The sequence below is a fragment of the Scylla paramamosain genome, chromosome 1 (assembly GCF_035594125.1).
Source record: "Scylla paramamosain isolate STU-SP2022 chromosome 1, ASM3559412v1, whole genome shotgun sequence".
In the NCBI taxonomy this organism is placed as follows: Eukaryota; Metazoa; Arthropoda; class Malacostraca; order Decapoda; family Portunidae; genus Scylla; species Scylla paramamosain.
In genome coordinates this window covers 7,465,732-7,489,559 of record NC_087151.1, presented here as the reverse complement: position 1 = coordinate 7,489,559, position 23,828 = coordinate 7,465,732, and the positions used below count along the sequence as shown (strand labels likewise).

The window sequence follows — 23,828 nt, the reverse complement described above, 5'->3', positions numbered from 1 at the left end:
AAATATTTATCAAGGGATCATGGTGGTGGCATCCCTTTATCTTTATCCTATGGCTTCTAGCTTCTCTAAGAAGACAGCTGGACTCTAATCTGACTCTCATAACAAAGCAGCTGAAGGGAAGCAGAATATAATGCATTTCAACCTAAGAGAAATGCCGATTCCATGTCACAAAAGAAACAGAGAATAATGGCTCTAGTAATTAATACTAGTTATTGTTGCTATGGGCGTGAGTGAAGAGAAAAGATGCACTTCAAATACCAATAAGTCAGTTTGTCCCTGTCTGTTTTGTATGGTTGTTGGGAGGCCTTAAGTAAAATGCACTCCCCAAGCAGCATGTGCTGCCTTGATGCAAGATTGGTATTTGCTGACTATACATCTACTGTAGTTTTGTCATAAAATCATGAGGAAAAGTTTCCAAAGTTGTAGTAAATGATAAATGGCTAGGAATGAATTTCTGGTGCATATAAGTTTTTACTGAAAATTGGTGGGCTTAATTTTTTGCTTGCTTATCTACATACTTTGCTATCACTACTCTGACCTACTAGATATTCCTCGGTCCCCCATTTCCTTACAGTCTGTTTAACTAATGATACTTTAGGTGTTCTATCAGAGGCCTTCTCAGCAAAATTTAGCTATAGTTCTCTCCTCTTTGCTGATTGTTTCTACTGCATCTACAAGCTTAAAATCACCCAAAAGCAACAAGCTGGTAGCGACTGGTTTTCTGCTCCTTCCCAGTTCCCCTTCAAGTTTACCTTTGGTGTCCTGTTATAATGGTCTTTCCAAGCCCCTATGTCTGGGTGTGTTCCACTTATACTGCTCTAGACAGGGTGGAATCAAAAGCTTTTTGTCTCATCAACTCCTCTCCTCTAACTGACTGTCTTCAGCCTCTTTCTCATTGTTGCAGTGTTGCATCTCTAGCTATCTACCACTGTTTTCATGCTAACTGCTCTTCTGACTGCATGCCTCCCCTCCTCCCATGGCCTTGCTGCACAAGACTTTCTTCTTTCTCTTACCCCTATTTTGTCCACCTCTCTAATGCAAGAGTTAACCAGTATTCTCAATCATTCATTCCTTTTTCTGGTAAACTCTGGAACTCCCTGCCTGCTTCTGTATTTCCACCTTCCTATGACTTGAACTTCTTCAAGAGAGAGGTTTCAAGACACTTATCCCTATTTGGGGACCCACATCTCAGTGTTTTTTTTTTTTTTTTTTTTTTTTAAGATTTTTGTTGATCTTGGCTGGTGTCCCTCTTACATATGTATATATATATATATATATATATATATATATATATATATATATATATATATATATATATATATATATATATAATATATATATAATATATATATTATATATATATATACATATATAAAACTTTCTCATATTTTTAATGTCAACTACCATCTTTCCCTCATCTTTCTGCATACATTGTTTACCTACTCTGTTTTCACTTTCCATCTGATTAGTCATCTAAAAAATATGTTTATGATATAACCTGTCCAACAGCTGTTCTAAACATTGATTAGAAAACTGAATAATAGTGTAATGGCATATGACTTTAGTGTTGTGGCAATAGGTAGGTCATTTAAGAAATTAATAAGTATTTTAGTTATTAGATTGATTAATGGACAGCTTGATCAGATTTCTCCCTTCCATGTTTATAGGTATCTTGTTGCTCTAAAACGAGCCAGACCACCAGAAGTAAAGCCAGGTGAAACTACTAGCAAAAAGAAAATTCAGTCAAGCAACATATGGGGAGAGGGTCGGGTTGGCCGAGGAACTGGAGCAGACCGTGCCACTCTTGGCCTGGCTAGAGTAGGCTCTCGGGCTGCTCTAAATTTTGCCTTTGCTTTCTTGAGAAGAGCCTGGAGGTCAGGAGAAGATTCAGATCTTTGTACAGAGCTACTACATGTAAGTTTCATCTAAAAATGGAAAAAAACTTATGTTAAGAATTTGAATAAAAAAAGTAGAGCTTAAAGCTTGTAATGTCTGAAATGTGCATTAGGATTATTAATATGTGTAATTTTTCACTGTTATGATATTCTTCCATAGATTTTTTGCCAAAATCATTGAAAATACTTTTATTCCTTTAGGAATCTCTGGAAGCTCTTGAAACTCTGCCTGAAGCCACACTGTTTGATGAGTCTGCTGTTTCATCTGTTTGGTTGGATGTTGTAGAGCGGTCACAAAAGTTCCTCACATCTGTGGTTCTCAGTCAAGTTCCTGGAGGTAAGTTACTATGGATCTGTCTTCAAAAATGAAATCTGTATCTACATTTTAAGATTTATATCTTATCTTCACCAGAAACTCGCCTAAAATAAAAGGCCACTTGAGTTTTGTTCTTGTTTTGTTTCAAGGAATGTGTGAAGCTTGCAAATAGCAGAATTTATTAAATTGATTACACAGTAAATGTATTTGTTTATTATGATGTTCATTATGCCATCATTTTGGCTTCAAATGCTTGGCTCATGTGGAGCATGGGTATATGATTGTTACATATGAGGCTTATAGTGTAAAAGGGATGACCTAACCAAATTGAATGGTATTGAGTTTTGGCAGCATCTGGTAGCTTAATTCTTGTTGCATTGTATGATGTTTCAAGACAAAGAATATGCGACCTTAGAGTGGGTGATTCATAAGCCTAAGGTTGCGTGATTTTTCAGTCAAATTTGCTTGGCATGGAGTGTGTAGAGTGTGTTGGCCCTCTTAAAAAAGGTGTGTGGCTTAGCAAATGGAGTGATTGTTCCCTACTCCCATCACTGTAATGTCAAGTGCTGCTGACTACAGTAAAATCCCTCTTATCCGGCATCAATGGGACCGCCGACATGCTGGATACCAGAAGTTGCCGGATACTTGAATAGAAGTGAAATTATGTCCACAATCACCACCCTACACTCACGCATCTTACCATAGCAAAGATCAGCTGATCTTAATCAGCAGCTGATCTGATCAGCTGCTTAAGTGTAAGCACAACATGCTTCCTCTTTTCTACAACTTTAGGCATGATGAAGGCATCAGGCAATAAACAGTGCACACGCGGGACTGAGTCACTGAGTAAACACAGTGCAGTGGGCCGCGGGTGGCGCGAAGCAGTGCGCTCTGGTGGCAAGGGGACAAAGTATGCCTTGCGTGGGAATTTTAATCGATTTTATGAGTACACATTGATTTTTTATTGATTTTAAGGCTCGGGGAAAAATGTGCCGGATACTTTTCCTATAAACATGATTTTCTCAAACTTATAAAAATGGCAGGTTGTCTCCTTTATACAGTAGACCACATATGATTTCTTTCTTCACATTATATACGTTCGATGAATATTGATAATGAGGAATTTTCTTACTTCAGGAACATGTGGGAGCAGCATGACAAGAGTTCCTCTTGGAGATCGTCACATGGCCCTCTCCCTCCTTCTCCACTTGGCCTTACAGCGAGCCACTCTCTCCACCATGCTGACTGTTATCACACTTCTGCTGCAGCTGTGGGACTCTGGAAGAAACCAGGTGATATATAATTCTCTCTCACTCTCTCTCTCATGTGTGTATATATATATATATATATATATATATATATATATATATATATATATATATATATATATATATATATATATATATATATATATATATATATATATATATATATATATATACACACATATGTACACACACACACACACACACACACACACACACATACACACACACACTGTATACAGTCTGCATGAAAAGTTACTGTGCCATGGGGACAATGTGATAACTTTCTGCACAGAGTGTAATTCTCTTCTTGTAAGGTAGCTAAGTGGGTAGAGAGAGATATTGTACATTTGGTGGTGAGGTACACCCTCCTCATTCACATAGTGTGGGTGGAAATGCTTCTCAGTACATTATCAGTTGTCAAAGAGAACTAATACATGAGACTGCCTTTTTTGCTTTTCCTGCTTTCCACTATCTTATTGCTCTTCTGTTTTTATGCATCAGAGCTTAGTAGATATGGGTGGAAAGTGCACTGATGAGAAAACTATTCAAGTTGTTGTAGATCTCCATAAAGCAGGTCTTAATATCAAAGGAAACTGCAATCAAACAAGACTGAAGCTCCACACTGTTCATGAGCTAATACAAAAATTGAAAGCTGGCTGGAGGAAAAGCTTATCACTCCTATGAAAGCCATCTAGTAGGCCACATAAGGTACCTGAGAGGACAAGGACACTCTTCAGGAGGCAGCTGGAGGTCAATCCCAACCTTATAGGATGTCAGATTAAGGAAGAGAATCCTAATATAATAGCTGGTGTTTCTCTCCATACTGTCTATGACACTTTGTGCCATGACCTTGGGTACTACAGTTACCACACCAAGGAAAAGCCACTTATAAATGACTCTCAAAGAAAGAAAAGGATCAGTTTGGAAAGAGATATAAAAATTGGGCCTTAGATAAGTGGCATACAGCTTTGTGGTCTGATAAAAGCACTTTCTGTGTGAGTGGTATAATATCTACCAGTGTACAGACACCCAGGGTCCGATCCCAGTGACCCCTGTTACACTCACAGAACCACAAAAACACCCTCAGAGTTCAATGGTTTGGGGATGTTTTTCTTCCAATGGCCTTAGTGATCATGTGTTTCCTAAAAACACTACTGTCAGTAAAGGATTGTATTTAGAACTGTTAATGGATTAACTTGAGTCATCTTTTGAAATAACTAAAGCCAAAGTTTTCCAACAGGATGGGGCACCAGCTCATACTGCAGAAATTGTTAAAGAATGGTGTGAAGTCGCCACCATAAAAGATTGGCCGGCTAATTCACCAGATTTGTCTCCAATAATTATAGGCTGTAATTAGGGCTAAGTTAAGAGTCCATGACATCTCCATGCTCTCCAGGCTGAAAAAAGAGCTTCACAGATGTGTAAAATTCAAGACTGAGACACCTCAAAATTTAGCTGACAGTGTACCAAAGCATCTCAGAGAAGTGCTCAAGAAACAAAGAAATGCAATAAAATACTAAGTACTGGATGGAGTTGAAATTTTTATTTATTTTTATTTTTTTTTATGGTCTAACAGGAAGTGTGCAACCAAAAAGGATTGGCATGGTAACTTTTCATGCAGACTGTATCTATACAGTTGTATCTTGGGTTGTAAGTTTTAGTTAGGTCCAGGCCACTTGTAAGTAAAAACAAATTTTCCTTTAGAAAATCATGGAAATTCTATTAATCCATTTCACATCTCATAAAGTATTAATATAATGTTTTATATATATATATATATATATATATATATATATATATATATATATATATATATATATATATATATATATATATATATATATATATATATATATACTAATGTTGATGGTGTAATAGGCTGATGGGAGAGATGATTATGTAAGTGCCTTTTTGCAACAATTTTTCTTTGGTAGTACAGGGATAGTTTCAACAATATGTGTCTAAACAGAACAATAAATGTAATTGCATTTTTTATTAAATTTTTCAAGACAATTTTGGGTATTCATAAGAGTTATGGCTTTCACTGAGAACTTAGATGTATAGAGATATAATTGTTAGTGTCTTGGCTTTTTGCTGGGATGTTTTGTTTGTAGATATTTTTCCACATGAATCTCCTTTTACTTTACATTAGTTGTTTTCTTTTTTCAGCATAGGCATCTTTTTAGGCTGTTATAAGAGTTTAAATTATGATAGTGATGAATGAAGAGCAATTGTGAATGCTTAAATTTTTATGTGGTCATGAGAAGTTTGACAAGAGGTTTTCTTGGATCTGGTCTGATCATCTGATCAGATCAAATGTGAGAAAGCAAATGAATTTATTAAAATGTTGCAGGAGTAAACTAGCTCTCCTATTGAGTCCTAATTTGGAGAGACTCAGATATGCTGTGCAACTGACCCTTGCTTTGTGTGTACTCTGTTTGGTCAGTGATGAATGGTATTTTCTCTTCTAGATGCCAAGGTGGGAGGAATGGTTGAAAGTATACATATACTAGATGCTCTGTCTTGACTACTTCCTTTATCTGGATGTTAGTCCAGTTTATAATTTGTGGGTAATCATTAATGTAACTTCTGTTTAGGTTGACAACCGTGTGAGCAGCCATGGGACCAGTGCACCGCTGCTACCAATCTTACACAGGTTTGGTGGTGTACAACCCCTCAAAGCACCCTCTTCATCTCCAGTCTGGGATGACAATTTGCCAATGGAGGTATGTGGCTTACTGAGTATCCATGTGGTAAATAATAAGAAGAAATAATTGTACTGGTAAGTGTAATATGAAGAGTAGCTTATTTGTTTCTTTGTGGAGATTTGTGGCAATGCAGAAGTCTGTTTTGAGTGTGAGTTCAACAGTATTGCTTTCATTACAAATTCTTTCCTTGGAAGATTTATGGTAATGAGTTAGAATATCCAGTACAGAGTAGTAAAGGATCAAATTGTGAATTTTACAAAGTATGAATGGATATGTCTACTTAAATTTTATGATAACACATTTATTAAAGTGTTCTAAAAATACTTTATAAAATTTCTTATTTCAGTCATTTATTGTATCAGTATGAAATGAAACTGGCTTTCATCCCCTATTGAATAATTGAATGATTTCTTTACTGCATTATGCTATTCTCATATACAAAATGTTTAGAGCATTGATCAGAGACCAAATTAATTGAAAGCATGGAGGAGCTCATATAAAATATTTCCTACAATTAACTGAACCACACACACACACACACACACACACACACACACACACACACACACACACACACACACACACACACACACACACACACACACACACACACCAAGAAGAAGAAAAAAATGGAAAATGGATTTTGTAACTCGGGAAATATTTTGTGGAGTCATATTTTATAATGATGGGATCTGAGAAAATAGCAAAATTTCTCAAGATTTGTGAGAAAGGAGAAAACCAATTTATACCTAAGATAGTAAAGAAAGAGACTGGAAACAAAGATTGGTTCAGTAATTAGTGCACATTAACAAGATACATTAGATAGAAAAAAAGAATAGAAAGACAGACTAACTTATGGGATGAATATATGTAAGCAAGAAGGGATATAATTGAAAAATCTATGGATCAACCCAAGTTATTCCATAGATATGTAAATGGAAAGCTGAAGAACAAAGAGGATATTAATAAGTTCAAAGTTGGAGTTCATTTAATAGGATCTTAAAAGACTATGGTAGAAAAATCAATGAAAATTTACTCTGTTTTCGTAAGAGAGAATGAGTTTGTAGCACTTATGACTTCAAGGAAAAAGTTGGATCTTTGCAGATATGGAAATAGGAGGAATATGCTGAAGTTGTGTAGTTAGCTCACCTGAAAAAAGAAAAAAATCAAGAAATAGAAAACAATACAGATAATAATAAGTGAGAGGGTGCCAGAACTAGGAAATTTAACATAGGAAAAAAGATTAAAATATAAATATTGATAGTTGAAGAAAGATGATAGTGAGGAAACTGAATTACAATATTTAGGCTGAAAAAGAGAAAGGTTCCTTTATTGAAAGAGTAAAAATAGATTTCACATATGAAAGGGCACAAGAAAGTTAAGGATGGGGAAATATCTCAATGACAAAATATTACAGCTTCTATAGATATACAGATACTTGGACCAGACTACATGAAGAGGTGGTAGAGGTGAAGGATGTACATGAATTAAAGGAAAACTGGACAGATAAAGTTATGGAGGCAGATCACATAAATGTTACTCAGCTCTTGCAAACTACAACTAGGTATATATGTAAATACAAAGAACTGAAAGTGACAAAATTTGTTGATAAAGAAGAGCAGGAAGTAATGATTGCACAGATAAAGGGAAAAATAGAGAAACAAATATTGTGGCTGCATGTGAGAACATTAGGAAGAATACAAGAAAGAGCAACTAAGCTGATGCCAGAGTTGCAAAATTTCGACTCATGAGGAAAGGCTAAAAGAAATGGAAATGCCAACACTTCAAGGTAAAGGGAGAGAAGAGGACCAATTTTACTCTGTAAGAAAATTCATGAATGCATTGTAAGAAATTGATTGAACAGATGAATTATTGCAGAGATGGAAAAAAAATAGGTATTCAAGAAGAAAAGAAGATGTTTGAATTATATATATATATATATATATATATATATATATATATATATATATATATATATATATATATATATATATATATATAAAGATAAGATACAGCTTCCCTAAAATGTAGATATCTTGAATAGACTTTAAGCAAGGTGACAGAGACAAAGAATCGGCTCTAGGGAAAGGGAGAAACTACAAATATAAATAACAAGACAGAGCCACATAAGTATAGTTTAAGCTCTTTATACTACAGCTAGGTAAATACACAATCTGCAGGTGTAAAAAAAAAAGTGGCCAGAAAATGGTATCAAGACTGACAACATAAGAAGAGAGTGACAGGAAAAGTTAAGAATACTTACTGTGAAAAGGAAGAGAGGTAGGATGATATTCAAAGAAGGAACTGAACTAGAATTAACAGACAGGATCTTAACATCTATCACACATATATGTTTATAATTGTGGATCTAGCTTTATTTTCAGAAGACTCAAACAGCATGAATAATTTGATTACTTTTTAGGTGAGCCCAACTGAATGTCTCTTGCGGTACTTAGAGTTACCTGAGGATGAAGGAGTAAGTGTGGACTTGGAGCAGGCAGCTGTGATATTGTTGTGCCACTTGGATCGCTTAGCAGTTTCTCATAATCCACCACTCCACACACCCCATGGCAGGCCCACCCAGGGTCAAGAGGTGAGGTTACAAATACATTTTTTGTCTTTAATTTCAGGGATTCAAGCTTTATTGAAAACAAGGACCTCATTCTACATTTCTATTTTCTCATTCTTCCATTTTTCTACCTTATATACAATACTGTATATATATTGCATCAGTTGTTCTAGGTCATAGAGGATAGCAAAGTTAAATGTTAGTTCACTAGGATGGTTAGTGAAGAGAGAGAAAAGCCAAAGCTGGTGGTGAACATTGGTCTCCATTTCAAAGAATTTCTTATAGTCAGAGGAGTTAGGTGAGAGGTATACAGCACAGATAAACTTAGTTTGGGAGTGACTCTGTGAAGGGTGTGTGTAATTAGGTGCATGTAGTTTCGTGTGAAGGAAGTGAATTGTCTTTAGAGGGCAGGTTGTGACTGCCCCCTTGTGTTGTGAGACTTAAAGGGAAATGTTCACTTAGGTCACAGCTGGATTATTGATGAGTTTATAGCACCCTCTGATCTAGTGTTTGAAACCTCATTGGGAATAATTATCGTTTTGGTGAATGTGTTGTGACATTCATGCTTTGCAGATGTTTTTTTTTTTTTTTTTATGTAGGAGGGACACTGGCCAAGGGCAACAAAAATCCAATAAAAAAAGCCCACTGAGATGCCAGTCCCAGAAAAGGGTCCAAAGCAGTAGTAAAAAATTGAAGAATAAGTCTTGAAACCTTCCTCTTGAAGGAATTCAAGTCATAGGAAGGTGGAAATACAGAAGCAGGCAGGGAGTTCTAGAGTTTACCAGAGAAAGGGATGAATGATTGAGTATTGAGAATACTGTTTAACTCTTGTATTAGAGAGGTGGACAGAATAGGGGTGAGAGAAAGAAGAAAGTCCTGTGCAGCGAGGCCATGGGAGGAGGTGGGGCATGCAGTTAGCAAGATCAGAAGACCAGTTACCATGAAAATAATGGTAGAAGACAGCTAGAGATGCAACATTGTGGCGATGAGAGAGAAGGTGAAGACAGTCAGTTAGAGGAGAGGAGTTGATGAGATTAAAAGCTTTTGATCCCACCCTGTCTAGAGGAGCGGTATGAGTGGAACCCAGCCAGACATGTGAAGCATACTCCATACATGATGGATAAGGCCCTTGTACATAGTTAGCAGCTGGTGGGGTGAGAAAAACTGGTGGAGATGTCTCAGAATGCCTAACTTTATAGAAGCTGTTTTAGCTAGAGATGAGATGTGAAGTTTCCAGTTCAGATTATAAATAAAGGACAGACCGAGGATGTTCAGTGTAGAAGAGGGGGACAGTTGAGTGCCATTGAAGAAGAGAAGATAGTTTTCTGGTAGGTTGTATTGAGTTGATAGATGGAGGAATTGAGTTTTTGAGGCATTGAACAATACCAAGTTTGCTCTGCCCCAATCAGAAATTTTAGAAAGATCAGAAGTCAGGCGTTCTGTGGCTTCCCTGTGAGATGTACCGCGAATGTGCTGTGAATGCATTGCCAACATGCGACAAACATGTTGTGACTGCATTGCAACACCAAGGCAAATCCTGTGCAACTGTGGAGAACATGTTGCAAATTCACTGCCACCCTGCTGTGAATGTGCTGTGAATGTAATGTGACTCATCAATGGAGCATATTTTATAGGAGATGCTTGAAACCTTTCATATTTGTGTGTGCTCTCCTTGTGTGCACACCATCAGGATGCTTCTGTAGCAAGCTAAATTAGAGTTTATTCAGCTTGAGTTGGAGCTTCAGCTGGAGGAGGTTGAAATTGACCTGGCTGTGAATATATATATATATATATATATATATATATATATATATATATATATATATATATATATATATATATATATATATATATATTTTGAGAGTGTAAATAGGCAGGAGATTTTCACGTATACAAGTTTTGTTAAATGTAATGGCAAATTTAGCATTTATTAACTTCTTTAAGATATTTTCGTTATATCTTATGATTGCTCTCTTCTTTTTTGTAATTTTGTTTGTGATTTTGGTAAAGCTAGGCATTTTTGCTGGATCACAATTTTGGGTTTCTTAACCTTTCTTCAGTAGCGTGTTGTAGCCGAGATGGGAATGGCTGGACTTGATGTGTGGCCCAGTATTTATTCAGTGGCCTGTGGGATCACCCTGGCTCACAAGTATTGCTAATTCGCTGGCTGCGCGTTGCTGCTGGACTCGTCATATGGCGGCAGTGATTAGTTGTTTCTTTTGATGCTTGGCAGTTCCTAAAGGTTGTCAGATCGTATGTTGAGTTTAGGGCTGAGTTCTTTGACGTACAAGGCTTCTAGTATTGCCTTGCCATCTTCATCTCCATGTTGCTTCTGTAAGTGTTTCTTTGGGGCTCCAGATGTTAGGTAGCAAACATAATTAGGTGGCACCAGAGCCCCATCAGGAACAGCTGTGTGAATGAGGGTGGCCCATCCACCAGCAGTGGTTGAGGCTGCTCTGTGATGTATAATTAGGTCTCCAGTACAGTAGTAAGTAATGTAGTTTGTGAGTATATAGTGCTTAAGTTCTTTTCTCTATTCCATTTTGTAAGATATGCCAGATGATAAAATAATTATTATTATTGTTATTATTATTATTATTATTATTATTATTATTATTATTATTATTATTATTATTATTATTATTATTATATAAATGTGTGTGTGTGTGTGTGTGTGTGTGTGTGTGTGTGTGTGTGTGTGTGTGTGTGTATGTGTGTGTGTGTGTGTGTGTGTGTGTGTGTGTGTAGAGAGAGAGAGAGAGAGAGAGAGAGAGAGAGAGAGAAAGAGAGAGAGAGAGAGAGAGAGAGAATCAGGTCACAGCTAGTCTGCTTAGGGAAATCATCTTTGCAGGGAAGTATCAATCCATTATCACCTGACCCTAGCATAAAGGTGTGAAGGGCATGTAGAAGAGGTTGCTGCCATGTCGAATATGCTGCAACAGTGCTATGAACGTGGCAAACTTGTTACGACGCTGTTTCGAATCCATTGCTTCAGTGGTGACAATGTTGTGACTGCTGCAGCACTGCTGTGAACGTACTGCAACTCCCAGCCATGGCGACTTTGCTGCGAATGTTTTTGAACTGTCCAAAACATTCACTGTTGTCTGGCAAATGGGCTGCAACTCAGCCTGCTTTGGTGACTGCTGTGAATGCATCGTGACTGCTACGAACCCGTTGCAAATGCATGGTGACACTGCTGCAACTGCTGTGAACAAGTCGCAACAGAGTTGCAATGTGTTCACCATCCAAATTTGCCAATGTCTGAACAGGGCTTAATTATTACTCAGGCAACCTCAGAAAACTGCATTGATTTCCTCCATCTATATCACTTTACAACTTTTGATCTGCTATATATATATATATATATATATATATATATATATATATATATATATATATATATATATATATATATATATATATATATATATATATATATATATATATATATATATCTGGTAGATGTAACAGACCTTCTATACACACTTTAATGACTTTTGCCATCAATTCTGCTCATACCAGACATCTAACTCAGTATAGGATCTGAGTCAGCTGCTGTTTACTGATGATGAAGCTCTGGTGGCTGACTTGGAGAGGAAGTTAAAAAGACTGGTGGAAGAGTTTGGGTGTGTTTATAGGAGGAAGAAGCTGAAGGTGAATGTTAGTAAGAGTAAAGTAATGAAATGCTGGCGAAAGATAGATAGTAAAAAGATGGATGTAAGATTAAATGGAGAACAGGTGGAAGAGTTGGATTGTTTTGAAGTGTCAGCAATTACAGTGGATGGAAGAGTTGAGACAGTCAAAGTGCACAGTAAAGGAAGCAAGAAAATTACTTGGTGGAGTGAAAAAGGTGTTTAAATGTAGGACACTGGCTATAAGTGTAAAGAGAGGCTATTATGAGAGAATAGTGGTGTCCATTGTGCTGTATGGTGCTGCAACATGAAACTTGGGAGGAGCAGAAAAGAAATGGTTAAATATAATGGAAAGGATGTGTTTGAGGAACATGTGTAGAGCAATGTGGAAGGACATGATAAATGAAGAGGTAAGAACTTGGACTTTGAGAGAGTCGGCTGGATGTGCAGATCAGTGTGTGTTTAGATGATTTGGGCTTGTGGTGAGAGTGGAGGACAGTAAACTAATAAAGAGAATAATGAGGTCACATGTGCAGTGTGAAATGTTAAGAGGAAGGATTGGAATAGATGAATTGTATGAATAGAAAGAGCACTAAATGAGAGAGGAATAACTGTGCTACAAACAACAGTTGTGTGTGAATGGAAAGCGACGGTGTTGAGTGCATGAAAATTATATGGTCTTGTTTGACTCCTGTGGGTGTTTCTGGCAAGACCTATTGGCATACGGACTCTGTCAAGGTGTGGGATTCTCAGTAGGAAGTACCCTGCATCTGTTGTAGTCTAAGGATTGAGTATGCAAGGTAGGGAATGGTCTCATTATAAAGGAGCAGGGTTAAACCAGTGTATGTTGTTGGGAATTGCTGTGAAAGTATATGGCCAACTGTTATGCTTAAGCTATTGAGGGTATAGTTGTCCATGAGACTATCCCCTTCTACCAGGGGCTGGTGGCCTTAATATGAATAATGTGTGTATGAGTGTATGATCCTTTGTCTAGGCCACCATGTGTGGGATTGTCTGCTTGGTATATAGATGCATAGAATTATCCAGCTTTCTTTTATAGTTTTTAGGTTCTGTTGTAATTTAAAGTTTTAAGAACCAATTTATCTGCATAGAATTATCCAGCTTTCTTTTATAGTTTTTATGTTCTGTTGTAATTTAAAGTTTTTAAGAGCCAATTTTTCTTTTGAATATTCTTTTAAAATTATATTATTTAAAGGTAAAGCCAATGGTATGAAAAAAAATTAACTAAGGGAAAGCAAAGAATAAGCAAAAATAAATAATTTAAAGATTTCTTCACCTCAGTAACTTGATGTGATATTTGCAGGTGCTGTCATGGGGATGGCTGGCCTGGTCAGGAGTCTCTAGTCATTCCCGTCCACTAAACTACTGTGACACATTAGCTGAGCTGGGCATCAAGTCCTTGGCATGTGCTGAACGATGTCTCCTCATTCTGACACAGAAGGGCAACCTATACACTCTTTATTACAATTCTGAGGCTCCATGCCCTCAACTTGTTCCTGGACAGCCAGAGGAGGAGGTTGTAAAAGTGGCTGCCCATCCAGATGGCAAACACTATTTGGCTCTCACTGCTGGTGGACAGGTAAGTGGCTTACTTTTTATTTAGTGTAAAAAAAAAAAAAAAAAAAAAAAAAAATATATATATATATATATATATATATATATATATATATATATATATATATATATATATATATATATATATATATATATATATATATATATACATATATTACACAGGTTGGTGCTGATGTGCAATATTCTAATGCAAATTGTGTCTAATGCAGAGTGTCAGGTTGTTTCCAAGTCATACTCTGACACGGGGAATCTAAAGCCCAACACATTGATGGGTTGCAACAAGATGTAGAGAAGTCTGTAATGAGGAGTAGGATAACACTAATGTTGGAGGAACAAATGTGCTGCTGCTGCTGCCATCAGCCAGCCACAGTAGTTCTAGTTTAGTGAGGAGAAGGGCTGACTGCAGCTGCTGCTGCCATACACAGTGGTGCAAGTTTAGTGAGAAGGGCTGGGTGCAGCCACTGCTGCTGTCATACACTTTGGTGTGAGTTCACTGAGAAGGGCTGACAGCAGCTGTGGCTAATGTATGACTGAAATCTCTGATATATATATATATATATATATATATATATATATATATATATATATATATATATATATATATATATATATATATATATATATATATATATCCATGTGAGGAAAACTGATGGAGACATCAGAGAGTGCCTAACTTCATAGAAAATGTTTTAGTGAGGGAGAGGTATATAAAGTTTCAAGTTTAGATTATTAGTAAAGGACAGACTAAGGATGCTTAGTGTAGAAGATGGGGACAGTTAAGTGTCACTGAAGAAGAGGGGATAATTGATAATTATTTGGAAGGCTGTGAAGAGTTGATGGAGGAATTGGGTCTTTGAGGCATTGAACAACACTAAGTTTGCTCTGTCCCAGTCAGAAAACTTAGAAAGATCAGAAGTCAGGCATTCTATGGCCTCCATGTATGAGTTGTTTAATCCATGAAGGGATGGAGTTCAAAGAAAAGATATGGAAAAGTGCAGAGTGGTATCATCATTGTGGGAGTGGATAAGACAATAAGTTTGGTGACAGGACAGAACCTTGAGGAACACCACTGTTAATGACAGGACAGAACCTCGAGGAACAACACTGTTAAAAGACTTAGGAAAACAACAGTGACTCTGCCATAACAGCAATAGAATGGTCTGAAAGGAAATTTCAGATGAAGTTACAGAGAGGATAGCACCTATAAGAGGGTAGTTTGGAGATTAGAGCTTTGTGCCAAACTTTATCAAATGCTTTTGTTATGTCAAAGTCTAAAGCAGCAGTGAAAGTTTTACCAACCCCTAAAAGAAGATTACAAAGATTCAGTGAGGAAGGCCAAAAAATCACTTGTAAAATAGCCAGAACAGAACCCCATAGTGATGATCAGATAATAGATTGTAAAAGTGATTGATGTTTAAGAGTCTTCCTATTGAGAATAAGTTAAAACCTTCAGAAAGACAAGAAATTAAAGCAGTGTGGCATTAGCTTGAATGTTCAGAGCAGTCACCCTTTTTAGAAACATGCTGAATATAGGAAAACTTCTAGCTGGAAGGGAAGGTAAATCTTGACAGAGTTGGAAGAGTTTGATCAGGCAAGGTGCGAACACAGAGGCACAGTTATGGAGAACAATAGGAGGGACCCCATCAGGTCCATAAGTCCAGCAAGGGCATGGAAAACATGAATTCTTAATAATAGGCATGAAATAGTTGGAGGATAGCAGAAAGGGAATCATTTAATCATCCAGAGTAGAGTTTTTAACAAAGGTTTAAGGAAGGAGACAGATGAGATGGAATTGGTGCCATCAGGTTGAAATAGAGGAGGGAAAGATGAAGAAAAGTTATTCCTCTCTCTCCTCCATCCTCTGGCTATTTCATGCTACCTATTAAAATTCTTTGCAATAATGTTTTCCATGCCCTCACTGGCCTAAACCCTCAGAAGGCTTATGGACCTGATAGGGTCGTCCATGCTTGCACCTTGCTCTCTTTCATCTCTGTCAACATCTACCTTTCTTTCTTGCTGGAAGTTTGCCTACATTCAACCTGTTCCTTAAAAGGTTGACCGTTCTAATCTCTCAAATTAATGTCCTATTGCTTTAATTTCCTGCCTATCTAAAGTTTTTGTATCTATCCTCAACAGGAAGATTCTTAAACATCTATCACTTCACAACCTTCTGTATGATCGCCAGTATGGGTTCTATCAAGGCTGCTCTATTGGTGATCTTCTGGCTTTCCTTACTGAGTCTTCGTCATCCTCTTTTAGAGATTTTGGTGAAACTTTTGCTCTTGCCTTAGACATATCAAAAGCTTTTGATAGAGTCTGGCACAAAGTTTTGATTTCCAAACTACCGTTCTACAGCTTCTATCTTCCTCTCTGTAACTTCATCTCAAGTTTCCTTTCTGACCTTTCTGACCTTTCACTGTTCTTCTCCTAAATCTATTAACTGTGGTGTTCCTCAGGGTTCTGTCTTGTCACCCACTCTCTTCCTATTATTCATCAATGATCTAAACCAAACTTCTTGTCCTATCCACTCCTATGCTGATGATGCCACCCTGCACTTTTACATGTCTTTTCATAGATGCCCAACCCTTCAGGAAGTAAACAGTTCATTGCAGGGAAGCCACAGAATGCCTGACTTCCAATCTCTCTAAAATTTCTGATTGGGGCAGAGCAAACTTAGTATTATTCAATGCCTCAAAAACTCAATTCTTCCATCTATCAACTCAACATAACCTTCCAGACAGCTATCCTTTCTTCATTGACACTCAACTGTCCCCCTCTTCTACACTGAACATCCTCAGTCTGTCCTTTTCCTATAATCTAAACTGGAAATCTCACATCTCATCTCTAGCTAAGACAGCTTCTATGAAGTTAGGTGTTCTGAGACATCTCTGCCAGTTTTTCTCACCTCCCCAGCTGATGACTCTGTACAAGGGCCTTATCCATCCAAATATGGAGTATGCTTCACATATCTCTGGGGGGGGGGTTCCACTCATACTGCTCTTTTAGGCAGGGTGGAATCAAAAGCTTTTCGTCTTATCAACTCCTTTTCTCTAACAGATTGTCTTCACCCTCTTTCTCATTGCCACAATGTTGCATCTCTAGCTATCTTCTACCACTATTTTCATGCTAACTGCTCTTCTGATCTTGCTAATTGCATGCCTCTCCTCCTCCCATGGCCTCACTGCACAAGACTTTCTTCTTTTTCTCACCCCTATTCTGTCCACCTCTCTAATGCAAGAGTTAACCAGTATTCTCAATTATTCATTCCTTTCTCTGGTAAACTCTGGAATTCCCTGCCTGCTTCTGTATTTCCACCTTCCTATGACTTAAATTCCTTAAAGAGAGAGAGGTTTCAAGATAACTTATCTTTCAATTTTTGACTACAGCTTTGGGCCCTATTTGGGGACCAGCATCTCAGTGGGCTTTTTTTTTAATTTTTTTTATTGGATTTTAGTTGCCCTTGGCTGGTGACCCTCCTACATAAAAAAGTATATATATATATATATATATATATATATATATATATATATATATATATATATATATATATATATATATATATATATATATATATATATATATATATATATATATATATATATATATATATATATATATATATATATATATATATATATATATATATATATATATATATATATATCATGAGAACAGGTTGAGTTAAACCAAGGTTTGGAAGGTTTAGGGTGAGAGAAAGAGCATCCATGCCAGACACAATCACCTCTGTGAGGCCATTATGCACATAGATGGAACATCCAGTTTTGGAATGAAATAGAGGATAGAAAAAGTAAGAGGGAACAGAGAAGGAAGTAGTTACTGTCAATAGTCTTAGACACCTGTGTTTCAGTGAGGAAAAGAAGATGAGGTTTAAGAGAGGAAAGACGATGTTCTGCACATTAAAAATTAAATCTAAGACTATGAATTTTGCAGAAGTTAATGAAGTGTCAGGACACTTTGTGTTAATACCGAAAGAGCAATCCAGCCGGGGAACATTTTTGGTCTCTTCAATTGTTGGGGGCTTTGAGGTTGGTATTATTGGAGCCATTTCTTATTTTGAATTATTTTGAATGAAAGGTGCATATGTTTTAGGAGCATGTAGGAAGGAAGAGAGTTGCTTTTAGAGGACAGGATATGACCTCCCCCTTGTTTTGTGAAACATAAAGGGAAACATTCATGGAGATCACAACTGAGTCAGAAGCAAGTCACAGCACCCACTTACTCCATTGCTTATGAGGGAGCTTGAGAGTTATTATAATTTTGCCAGGTGTCTACTATCTCCAGAGGATTTTTTTTTTATATATATACTGATCATGTTGCCTGGCATGGTACCCTTGAATATGTACTAGAAAGAAAGCTAAGAAGATTACTTTAATAACAGTATGCTTCAGAATAGGTCACAAGTGTACAGGTAAAACTCAAAAAGATGGTTTTGTTTCATAATGTTTATAGACCTTTTAACTATATTTATTGATAGATTTAGGAGTATAATGTGTAAAACAATTTCTCACATTTAGTTTTATTCTTTTCCTAGAACATGAATTCTTTTCCCATGAATTCTTTGTTTCTGACCAAAAATTAAACAATCATTTTGTTGTGCTGTCATCTCAGTGTCAAGTTTGCTTGGTCACCATCAGGTTTATTCATGGGGCAATGGGGATGGTGGCCGCCTTGGCCATGGAGACAGCAATTCCCGGGAGGAACCAACATTGGTGCAAGAACTACAGGGCAAGACAGTGGTATCTATTGCCTGTGGGTCCACATATAGTGCTGCCATCACTACCCAGGGAGAACTCTACACTTGGGGACGTGGCAACTATGGCCGGTTGGGTCATGGCTCTTCAGATGACCACAGTGTACCCACTCTAGTCACTGCCCTCAAAGGTATGTGCTACTTTTATCTTTTATATATATATATATATATATATATATATATATATATATATATATATGAGTAAAACTAACACTCATACAGTGCTTGGCTATGTGGCTAGCATAAATAAGTTCCTTTCAGTGTTACCCTAAGCTCTGTGGTTTTGGGAGAAAGTAAGAATGAAACTTGAGAGGATACTGCACACCCAAAATATTTTACAAAATAACAGCTTGCAAACACAGTAACTTATGAACAACCATCTGGAACCTGACTCATTTGTAGGTTGGAGTGTCTGTATATATACAGACAATATATAAATACAATGGAACCTCAATTACATAATGTCTCCCTTTCTGAACAATTCGGTTTTTGAATAAAAATTTTTAATTCATAATTGCTTTGGTTGCTGTGGTATAATTCAGTCTTTGAACAAAGTTACTTGATTTCAAATACTACAAGACGTAACAAAAGCTGCAATTTATTACTAATTTATAGTTTCTATAAATATTTCCTTCATTTTTATATATTTGGAGGAGAGACACAGAGGGTAAGACAGTATTTCAATTAAGTTAAATGTGATCCCGTTGAAGAACCTTGATGTAAACAAACAAGGTTCGGTGTTCAGGAGTAATCCCAAGCCTCCTGTGGCTCTATCCATGACCCACAATGCCGTCACTACTGCGCAGCTGCATTTTCCCAATAGCTTTTCCCAGCAACAAGATACCTAAGTGTTATGATCACCTTCATTTTGGTGGTGAGTGGGTTGCTCCTCTCTTTGTCACTCTGTAAGGCTTCCCTCACTTGATTGGTGACAAAGAGAATGCCTGTATGGTCTAAACAGTATCTTTTGATGAGTTCTGTGTCACTAAGTTCATTCAGTACATCTTTTCTGGATAAAAAATTTCTAAGCTGGAGATGTTTATGGAGTGTCCATCTTAGCAGTGGGAGTGTTGGTCATTACTTGCTAAGGCATGGTGGATGGGTGTCTGAAAACAGATTAATCTGTTTTACATTGATTCCCATGGGGAAAATAGTTTAGGTTTTTAACATTTCAGATTTCGAACAGCATTCAGGAACGAATTAAGTTCGAAAACTGAGATTCCAATATATACTCGTATATATATATATATATATATATATATATATATATATATATATATATATATATATATATATATATATATATATATATATATATATATATATATATATATATATATATATATATATATATATACCATATTTGATGGCTCATAAGATGCATGGGCTCATAAAATGCACCCAGTTTTGGCAGACATTGTAATGGAAAAAAAAAAAAAGATAAATGAGCAGATTTAAGCTCTGAGTATGAAGTGAAGGATTTCACATGACATTTGAAGACTCTCACATGCATTTAGATCATTATTAGATCCCAATATTTTGCATTTAAAAACTTGAATATTTCCCAGTAGCCTATGTACCAATCCTGTCGTGAGATGTAAACATGTACCTGGCATATGGTGTCGGCAGTGACTGTGAGAGACCACAGGGGTAAAATAAAGTTTGTTCATAAGAATGTTAAAAGATAAGTGCAATTTTAATTGTATGAAAGTGTGTCTTACCTCAAGGAGTAACGGCATCACACTGTAAGGAATGCAGTGAAGCTTGACTGTGTCACTGGATTCGGCTTGTAACTGACTGAATGTTTGTTTTGGTACATGCAATGTGTGGTGCATGGTCACTAAGGCAAATTCTTCCTGACTAGTGTCATTTTATGTGAATTACCGGTAAGTATGACCTATTATATATTGTTACCTTGAAAGAAAGAGTTATTTTGTGGTATAGTACCAATCATCACTTTGTTTACATATGTGAAAATGTCTGGGGTTTGATTTTAGACCCTCTGTTGCCATAGACTTACCACCAACCACTTCTCCAATGCTGAACCTTGGTCTCATAGGATGCAGGCTCATTTCCTGAGAGTGTTTTTGGAGAAAAGGTGCGTCTTATAAGCCATCAAATACAGTATATATATATATATATATATATATATATATATATATATATATATATATATATATATATATATATATATATATATATATATATATATATATATATATATATATATATATATATATATATATATATATATATATATATATATATATATATATATATATATATATATATATATATATATATATATATATATATATATATATATATATATATATATATATATATATATATATATATATATATATATATATATATATATATATATATATACATACACACACACACACACACACACACACACACACACAGTAAATCCTTTATATAATGAACCTCTGTTTATTGAATTTTGTGTATAATGGCCCCTTTAAAGCTATTGAACACTCATTTTATTTTACTAGCTAACTTCGCAAATTATGGTGTTTTTCAGAATTATTGAACACTTGTCTTATTTTATGAACATACTAGTTCATAAAATGTGGTAGAGTTGACTCACATGCAGTCAATCTGAGCTTGAACATGTTGGGTGGTTATAGATGCAGAGTACCCAGTCTGCTTGTCATGTGACCGAGTCCTTGCTGATGCTCCTCTGCAGCAGTTTGTTACCACATTTCGGTGTTTGCATTGTGTCTCTAACTCTGGCTTGTTTCAGTTTAGGTGGTGTGGTGATGACTTTGCAGAAATCTTCTTAATATCTCATTTATTTTCTAATTCAATATTTTGTTGCCTTGCCGATTTATTTGAAATTCCGTGTTAAAGAATGCTATCTCTTGTATTATTTAGTGTATATCAAATGCAGGAGATAGATAACAACAAAAGTTACTTCTTTTTTTCACTCAGGAGAGCGTGTTCTTGATGTGGCATGTGGAAGTGGTGATGCTCAAACCATTGCTGTGACAGACCAGGGTAATGTGTACTCCTGGGGTGATGGAGACTATGGCAAGCTGGGACGGGGTGGCTCAGATGGCTCCAAGGTGCCACGGCTTGTGGACAAATTACAGGTGGGTGAAGGTTACTGGCTTTTAATAATATTTATAATACATTCTCTTCCTGTTAGCTACAATTGTACATCTCCAGTAAGTCACTGTGTATGCACTTGACACACACACACACACACACACACACACACACACATAATGGAGAAAGACTTATTAGAGTATTGCCAGCGAACACAACCCTTACCCTTGTCTAGATTTTTCTGAGGTACTCTTTCAGGTCATTTCAAGATTTCCTCATCTCCCTTCTCGCCTTTATAAATGCATAAAGACAGATTGACACTTGCATCATTGTGGTTATTTTCCTCACTGCCCAAACTTTTCTCAATCTACACTGCCCACTTACTTCTATGCCTTTCCATATTGTTGGAGACAAGGAGAACACATCCTTTTTTACCTCTCCAAATTTTTCTCACCCATACTGCACCATATTATTATTCCCTCTAGGATAGCTGGATGTGATAACAAAAAAAATCATGATAACCAATAAATTGATAATGATAACCTTATCGGCAATAACCAATAATCAATAACTGGCGTTAAATTTATCACCTGATAGGGCAGTAACTGATAAATCAATAAATACAAAATTCCAATACTAGCAATAACGATATTGATATTTTAAATAGAAAATTGATGAATCCAAATCTTTATTTTTATTTTTATCTTGAAAACTTAGAAAAATCTTTGAAAACTTCAAATCCAGTGTTTATTCTGTCTTTTCACTAATGAAAAGTACCATTTTAAATAAAATAACTACAATGAAAATAGGATCAGCTTAGAATAGGGGCGTAACCTCATGAGTGTTCAAAATGTTAATAAATGAAGAATAGCACTGAATAGTACATATATTCACATAGGTACATGTGCACAAAAAATTAGAATGGAAGAAGCACAGGAACACGGGAAAATTAATGAAAGCACACGTAAAACTGGGAGCACACAAGAGCAACACTTCATGACCTCTCATCCGACAGCTGGTGAGAGACTGAAGCTGAGTGAACGTTTTGAGAAGACGTCAAGACTGGCCTCTTGCACTTTGTTCAGTATATGTTCGGTTCCCAGCTCGGACCTACCTATTTCTGCCTCCAAAGCATGTGCAGCTTGCCCCTATGTTAAGTTGCAACCAAAAAGTAAAATTATTGATTATTACTAATTTGGAACAAAAAATATCAGTGATATTGATGAATCGACAATGCAGGAAAAATAATTATCAGATGACTGATAACCCAATATCATTATCATGATAAATTATCTCAATAATTTATCACAGTAACCCCCACCTATGCCCTCTAGTCCTTGCCACACCTCACTTTCATTTCCATTCATTCAGTCATTTAATGCTAAATTTGACATATAAACCTCTTGTATTCCTACTTTACCTAGCCTCCCCTTCTTGAAACTTTTTATCACCCTCTTTTTCTTGTTTCATTCATACTTTAGGGCAAGTCAGAGCCCCCTTCTCTGCCTGTATCCATGTGTTCCCACAAGGAAGCCTTTTGCAGCTGGCAGGGCTCTGCTCTTCCTGGAGGGATTCAGACCATTAGACTGGTGTAAAAAATCTAGCTACTGTTATGATTTGTTTGAAATAAAATTAGTGAGAATTTAAAGAAAAAAGAGGTCAGAATAAAAAAATAATTATCAGAAATTTCTTCCTGTCTTGGATAGGGAATCCAGATCTGTAATTCATGGAACTACTAAACTTTGTGCTACCAGAAGGCTAACTACACTTTGGTTAGTAATATTGTAGCATTCAGTAACTATAACAACAAAACTTTCTATTTTCAGGGCCAAGAGATTTGCCGTGTGTTTTGTGGAGCCCAGTTCTCTCTGGCTCTAAGTAAGTCTGGTGCTCTATTCACCTGGGGTAAAGGAGACAACCACCGTCTTGGCCACAACAGTGAAGAACATGTCAGGTATCCCAAGCAAGTCAAAGGACTGACAGGTGAGAAAACAGTAT

At 36.4% G+C, this 23,828-nt stretch overlaps 1 protein-coding gene across 4 annotated transcripts in view; it reads left to right on the top strand.

Annotated features, from left to right (window-relative positions):
- Positions 1-23,828, top strand: part of LOC135097465 (E3 ubiquitin-protein ligase HERC2-like) — a 229,028-nt gene that overhangs the window by 11,764 nt on the left and 193,436 nt on the right. For all 4 annotated transcript variants that reach the window (XM_063999465.1, XM_063999433.1, XM_063999564.1 and 1 more), the window contains 9 exons: positions 1,668-1,914; positions 2,097-2,232; positions 3,349-3,503; positions 6,077-6,205; positions 8,610-8,780; positions 13,713-13,988; positions 18,640-18,886; positions 21,714-21,874; positions 23,657-23,813. In XM_063999465.1, coding sequence (XP_063855535.1) covers positions 1,668-1,914; positions 2,097-2,232; positions 3,349-3,503; positions 6,077-6,205; positions 8,610-8,780; positions 13,713-13,988; positions 18,640-18,886; positions 21,714-21,874; positions 23,657-23,813 — 1,679 coding nt within the window. The remainder of the gene's footprint in view (positions 1-1,667; positions 1,915-2,096; positions 2,233-3,348; positions 3,504-6,076; positions 6,206-8,609; positions 8,781-13,712; positions 13,989-18,639; positions 18,887-21,713; positions 21,875-23,656; positions 23,814-23,828) is intronic.